Source organism: Plectropomus leopardus, chromosome 13 (genome assembly GCF_008729295.1).
Source record: "Plectropomus leopardus isolate mb chromosome 13, YSFRI_Pleo_2.0, whole genome shotgun sequence".
Taxonomy (NCBI): domain Eukaryota; kingdom Metazoa; phylum Chordata; class Actinopteri; order Perciformes; family Serranidae; genus Plectropomus; species Plectropomus leopardus.
In genome coordinates, this window is record NC_056475.1 from 8,125,371 (window position 1) to 8,132,141 (window position 6,771).

The window sequence follows — 6,771 nt, forward strand, 5'->3', positions numbered from 1 at the left end:
ATCAAGTGATGACATTTCAAATCCAACTTCACCGTGGCATCATAATGTTCTGCAAAATACTTTTTGGCCATTATCTGACATCAAATCTCAGGAACAGAAGGGGAAACATTTAATCAGATACCGAATTGGTGATGCTAATCTTGGGTGTTATCCTTAAAACTGTGCTGATTTTACAGATCTTTTGTGTTGCTGGGTTGAAGGTTGTTGTGCATCATCCACATTTCACCAGGAAGTACTCTCAATACTTTTCATTATATTCCTAAAGTCTTCACTATAGATATTAAGTCTGGACAGAGATTGATGTAAACTGCAACTCAACATGTTGGTGGAGGCATACAGCCTCCAGATGGTATTCTAGCTTTTGTAAAACTATTACTTACAAAGAATGAATTTTAAACAATTTTTATTGTATGAATATAGAACCAAACCACAGAGAAATCTCTATGTATGTATGTTGCATTTTTTTTTTATCCAGCACTATCATTTATTTCTAAAAGGTATTTTGACTCTCTTTATACCAACGCATTGATACAGTACTGGGAGGAAAGGTCTTTTTTCTCAAACCAATAATGATACAATCATTTCAACAGACATAGAGTAAAGTTAAATTTTATAAGTAATATAAATGTTCACAATTTTGAGAATTTTTGAAAAATGCCAGAAGTAACAGTTGAAGTAGTTGTTGGTTTTCATGTTAAACATCCAGTCTGAACTTACAACAAAAAACTACTTGTTAAATGTAGAAATGTAGTAAAAAAGTCTTTGTGACACTGGTTTCAGTTTCTAATAATTATGTCAAACTTCACTATTAGTGTCATTCACTGACAGTGTAGCAGCTCCAGCCTTTTGATACTCCTTAAGTCTCTCGGCTCTGTTTTAGGTCTGCAAAAAGTAAAAACTCCTGAGCAGCATATTGAAACTTTATCACCTTTTGCTTCACTTATAAGCACTGCAAATGAATTAGGCCAACTGGCTTGATTGGTGTATCAAAAATGCAGCGATCCAAAAGCTTGCCTCTAATTGGGTAAATCCAGAGTTAGCCATCCTGCACCTTATTAACTTGCATTTAAAATCTCACAACAGCATATTTGGCAAGTGCAAAACTCAATTATTACAGCTGAAAGTGGGTGTTGCACACAGTCTTTACAAAAATAGATTTCACTTTCAGAATTTAACCTTCCCTACTGTTACTCCTCCTTACATGTGACTCCTCTCTGAGCATGTCCGTTCACTTGCCCTTTACTCTTCACTCTGTCATCTCCAAACTTCCCCTCTGCTTCAAGTTTACGGATCAGATCGTGGGGACCTTTCCCCATCAGAGCCGACGGGTGCCTGTAGGAGCCTCCAAGGCGGTCCCACAGAGTGAAGTATTGACCGTAATTGTATTCAAAGAACAGGTGGTGGTCGGTGTGGTGAGCCGAGCCGTTGATGGCACCCGTCAGAGCGCTAGGGACGCGATAGTCACCGTCGTGGATCGAGATGGTCCAGATGTTGACGAAAATGTAGAGGGCCAAGTAGAGTACCTTGTGGAGGGGGAAGAGAAAGGGGTAGATGTGGTACGGGAGTCCCTGCATGAAGCCGTCAACTGGATGAAAGGCGTGGCTGGCAAAGGGAGTGGGAATTTTCCACAAGTGGTGGGGTTTGTGAAACAGCTGGTGGGAAGAAAAAAGCAAAGTAGTCAGAGAAAATGTTATTGCTTTCTCTAAAAATCATGGTAACTGTGATTTACCTGACACTTTTCTATGATTTCAACTCATTTATGGTAGTTATAAAAAAGTGTCAAATGGTGACATTGGTAAAGACACTACAGAACAGAGCTTTGATTGTCTGCCTGAGCCCGATCAGGTGAGACAGAGAAGCACCACATTTGTACCAGTTCATCTTTGAGTCCAAGTGGACGTCGGTGCCAAATCTGAGAAAAATCCCTCAAGGTGTTCCTGAGATATTGCGTTCATGAGAATGGGATGACCATGAGGTCAAAGACCTTCAACCACTAAAATCTATTCAGTTCAACTTTGAGTCCAAGTGGACATTTGTGCCAAATTTGAAAAGATTTCCTCAAGTGATTTTTTTGAGAAATTGAGTTCATGAGAATGAGACAGACACAAGGTCACAGTGACCTTGACCTTTGGCTACCAACATGTAATAAGTTCATTCTTGACTAAAAGTGGAAGTTTCTGCCAAATTTGTAGAAAATTCCCTCAAGACGTTCCTTAGATATTGCATTCACAAGAATGAGATGGATGTGAGTTCACAGTGACCTTTGACAACCAAAATCTAATAGTTTCATTCTTGAGTCCAAGTAGACGTCTATGCCAAATTAAAAAAAAACCAAAACAAAAACTCAAAGTTTTCTCGAGGTATTGTGTTCATGAGAATGGGATAGACGGATAACCTAAAAACATAATGCCTCCAGGCACGACTGTTGCTGGCTCTGAGGCATTTTTCTTTTACAGAACAAATTTAGGGGCTTTCAATCGGGCTCAGGCCCAAAACTGCTGCTGTGGTGCAGATTTGCCTCAAGCTTGGGACAGAAACTGCGGGTTTATGTAGGGTCAGCCTGATGCTTTGGGCCTGATGAAGGCTCTTCTATAGAGGACTGGATGAATAATGGAGATAAGAAGAGATGCAATATTACTACTACTACTACTACTACTACTACTACTACCACTAATAATAATAATAATAATAATAATGACAATAAGTAATAATAATAATAATAATAATAATAATAATAATAATAATACATTTGATTAATGGGCATCTTTCAGGACATTCATTGTACCCTAACAGATACAACAATAATAAAGACAACAAAAAATCAGGACATAAATAAATCAATATACAGTTAAAATCTAAAAAACTAAGTCTAAGTTAAAAAGGTGTGTCTTGAGGTGGTATTTGAAAGTGGGGAGAGAATCAATATCACGGATAGTTTGTGGGCGAGAGCTCCAGAGATGAGGGTCAATGGGTGCTGGGAGCAGCAGTAAAGATTGCTTGACTTCGCTGTTGTTTATCTTTCATTTCCTAATATTAAGGACTTAATGACAGAATACAAATTAATATTTAGCCCTAAAAAAAAAAAAAAGAGAAAGCCACTGTTGGACTCACCTTGTAAATAAGCTTATGATGTAAGAACCGATGAATCCAGTAGATGCACATGTCAGTAAAGAAAAGGAAGGAGATCATACTCAGGAAGAGCCCAGGCCAACCTGAAAGCACGCAGACCGCGTCAGCACCAAGAGCTTTAACAAAACTACTGAAAGCTCAGTGAGGTCAGTCTTCAACTTACCCAGCGGAGACTCGTTGACGTTATCATACAGTTTGCTGTATCCTCGAACTTCAGCGAAAAACAGTGCCACTGTTGGGATGCTGATCCAAGGGAGAGAAGTCATCGCATATTTGATCTCCCTCTGAACCTGATTCTAAATTTAAAAAATAAACAATAAGATAGCTGATTATACTGGAAGAAAGAGGGAATGTATCAACATATAAAGACACAGAGAGCATGCAAATAGATTTCTGGTGACAATTAGTATGCACACTGAAATTTCATGTGATAATCATAGCTGAATCTGGCGGCTGTGTGATTGGATTTGTTTGGTTTAATTCATCTGGAATGAATGTTGAACAGCTGAAGGAGGCTGACTGAGTGTCTGGAAAATCAGAAACTATTGAGACCACGGCTGATTTACAATTATTTTGCCTGTTTTTTGCAGGATTGGTTGACAATAAAGACAAATACAGAATAATGTCAGGCTAATACCTTAAAAGTGATGCTTGCCTGACTGATATCAGACAGAACTGTCAACTGGTTTCACTCTGTTTGGTCCTATCTGGTTCACTGATTTTGGTAGGGGTGGGAATTTGATTTTCCCTACCAATCACTGGAAACCCACAAATCGGCTTAAATCTAACATCATTTTAAGTCCAAACTGATGTGTAGCAGTGCCAAAATACTGATTTTGCAGGGGGTTTAAGCGCAGCCCGAAGCAAAGTAAAAACAAGCTACGATGTCAAGCAACATTGAGAAGACATGATGTCTCTGTAAAAAGACAAAAGCTTCCACAGCATTAGTCCCGCCTGTGGCACTGATTGGCTAGTTATTAGTCCCCCTGCTGTCATTAAAACGCTTATATCGATCCAATGAATGAAATCAATAACTGTCCTACAAGTTATGTAACTTTGGCCAGGTGTGTGGCCATTCAGGTCAGGTAACAGCATCTAATAGTATATATATATAACTAGTTCATTTAAAGCATATTTAAGGCCTTTATAACAATCACCAACACAAAAAATATGTTTGTCAGGCTTTTATGGTCCTAATGAAACCATGAGGGGTGAACATAGCAACATAAACTACTGTAAACAGAGTTAACAGCCTACAGCAAGTGGAATATAAGACTTTTCACAACTTTTCAAGGCCACTCAGAAAAATATTTAAGTATTTAAATATTTAATGTAAAATATAACTTTTGGGTGCAAGCAGTGCAAGTGGTATTCTGTGAATTTTCTTTTTAAGTTACCCATTACTTTGAGATTTAACAATGCATTGTCAGAAAAAAAGATTCATAAAATTGTACCTTTTATGTCTTAGCACTAAAAAATTAAGTCAAGACATTTTAAGACCAATTAAAGCCTTATTTTTAGATTGATTCATTTAATTACTTTTAAAAGACTTTTTAAGGATCTGCAGGGACCCTGGTTAAAATACAATAGCATCCAACATTTTTAAAAAATCATGCAATTGATTCTTTGAGTCCATATTAGCACACAATTATTCAATCCAACATCACCAAGACAAAAATTTGATTTGACTACATTTAAATGCATTCTGCAGATGTTCCCAGTCATCAAATACACGAGTTAAAGGCTTCATACCTCTAAGAAGTGCGGGTGTTTCATCAGATTGTGGTCAAAGATGAAGAAGTAGCTGATGGCTCCCAGGCCCAGGTACAGGACTGCAGCCCCGAGGTTGGTCAGCACCAACAGGCTGATAATCTGCCGCAGGGCGCCGTCCTCAGGCCACGACACAGGGTACACATACGGGGTGAGGACATAATAGTCAGCAACGTTCAGCACAAGATCCATGGTTGAATCTGTAAAGTGTGGAAAAGAGACAGACTCTAAGCTGATATTCGAATATCACGGACAGTAAGGACACATAATTAAAGCTACACTTCATTTCCCAGAAGCCCTGCTGTTACCTGTCATCTCTCATATTAATCCTTTGATACATTTTTAAGGTAACACCTCAAACCCCTTGCTCTCCTTTTTGGCATTTACAATTAAAACATGGTTTAAAGTAATGTTTAATAACTTCTTATTAGTAGTGTTATTTGTGAACAACAACCTAAAAATTACCCATTACAAGTGTGGTAGTGTTCATAAATGGTTGACAGTATGATAGCTGAAATCCTATACAATGTGTATTAATATGTTAGTAAAATGAGGCTGAAAGCACTGGAGGAAATACACTGAGTGGAGTTAGAGTTAGGATTTTATTTCTGTAAAGCTGCTGTTTCTGAGGTCAAAAATGAATGTCTTCATTAGATTTGCCACATTTACACTGTTAATGTCATGAAGACAAGAAATCATTAACACTGCAAATATTTTACTTTTAATAAAAGTATACGTGAGCAATTAACTGAATGAATGACACACGAGTGGCACACAACTGCGTTGCACTCTTTCTTTATCCAAGATATTATTTTCTACTCAACAAAAGTCGTGACATGTCCTTTTAACAATTGTTGTAGACAGAATAAGCCATTACAGTAGTAGACAGAAAGTGGCTGTATATGTAAATATGTTATTATTAATAAAATAATAAGTTATTTTGCTGATGGGCTGGACATCGGGATTTTGCCCTCTGATCTCTGGAAAGAGGCCAGATCCTGACTATACCAATATCAACACAATAGACTACCAACTTTTTTGGTCCTTTTTTTTTGTTTGCCCCTAATAAACTTTTACGAAACACATATGCATAAAACATGGATTTTTAGTTTCCATCCGTTAATTCGGTGTCACATTTATGTAACTTCCGGACAGATTTTATGTTATGTATGTGTGACAGCTTCACGAAAATGTGAATATTATTGCTATATCCATCAACAAACACCAAAGGCTGCATCACATGATATCAATGGCAAATAACTGAGCTGCACAAATAACAGAGCGGCACTATGTTATTAATATAAAATTGTATCGTACCTTGTGTAGGTTGCTCGTATCCCAGTACAACAGTGGAGGGATCTGTACTTAACTAAACGTGAGCGAGCGACCAATCAGAGCCGAGTCACCGCTCACGTCACACAGAGGATATCCAATGAGCGCGTAGCTTCTCATCACGGCAGGACTGTTATGATTTCCGATTGGCCAATTGGAGGATCTGATCATGGTGCTACAGAAACAGCGCTGCTGCCCTTAAAGGTCCGGCCACAGCTGCAGCAGGGACCGAAACGCCCCCAGATTGTTCAATAAGTATTGTTTCATGCTTCGTAATGTAACAATACAATATTTATACCAAACAATTTAACATTGGGAGAAGCTAAAACGTGCCATAACATGCTGCATTCTAGCATGTAACCAAACTTCCTTTACAAAACGTAAGAATTTAAAGTTTTCTCCTTTTTACCTAATGTCATCTATATCGTGGAAAAAAACTCCCGAGATCACACTAAACTTTCAGACTCACCCTTCAATTCGGCATCTTCTAATACACCCAACATTGTTGTTTCCCCCTTCTCATAATGGTTGAGGCACTAC

At 38.1% G+C, this 6,771-nt stretch overlaps 1 protein-coding gene across 1 annotated transcript; it reads right to left on the reverse strand.

Moving 5' to 3' along the window:
- Window positions 1-593: 593 nt before the first annotated feature.
- Window positions 594-6,263, reverse strand: LOC121952596 (lathosterol oxidase-like). The gene is made up of 5 exons (XM_042499368.1): window positions 6,217-6,263; window positions 4,882-5,099; window positions 3,293-3,425; window positions 3,112-3,212; window positions 594-1,652 (listed from the first exon to the last, which is right to left on the reverse strand). The coding sequence occupies exons 2-5, from the start codon at window positions 5,089-5,091 to the stop codon at window positions 1,188-1,190; spliced, it is 909 nt and encodes a 302-aa protein (XP_042355302.1). The 5' UTR covers window positions 5,092-5,099; window positions 6,217-6,263; the 3' UTR covers window positions 594-1,187.
- Between the last annotated feature and the right edge of the window lie 508 nt (window positions 6,264-6,771).

What these genes read in the sequence shown, in the direction of transcription:
- LOC121952596 (XM_042499368.1), bottom strand. Translation starts at nt 5,091, where the DNA reads ATGGATCTTGTGCTGAACGTTGCTGACTATTATGTCCTCACCCCGTAT. An exon ending in AACACCCGCACTTCTTAGAG is followed by an intron (nt 3,426 to 4,881) that starts GTATGAAGCCTT and finishes TTTTAAATTTAG; the next exon opens with AATCAGGTTCAGAGGGAGAT. An exon ending in CGTCAACGAGTCTCCGCTGG is followed by an intron (nt 3,213 to 3,292) that starts GTAAGTTGAAGA and finishes GCGTGCTTTCAG; the next exon opens with GTTGGCCTGGGCTCTTCCTG.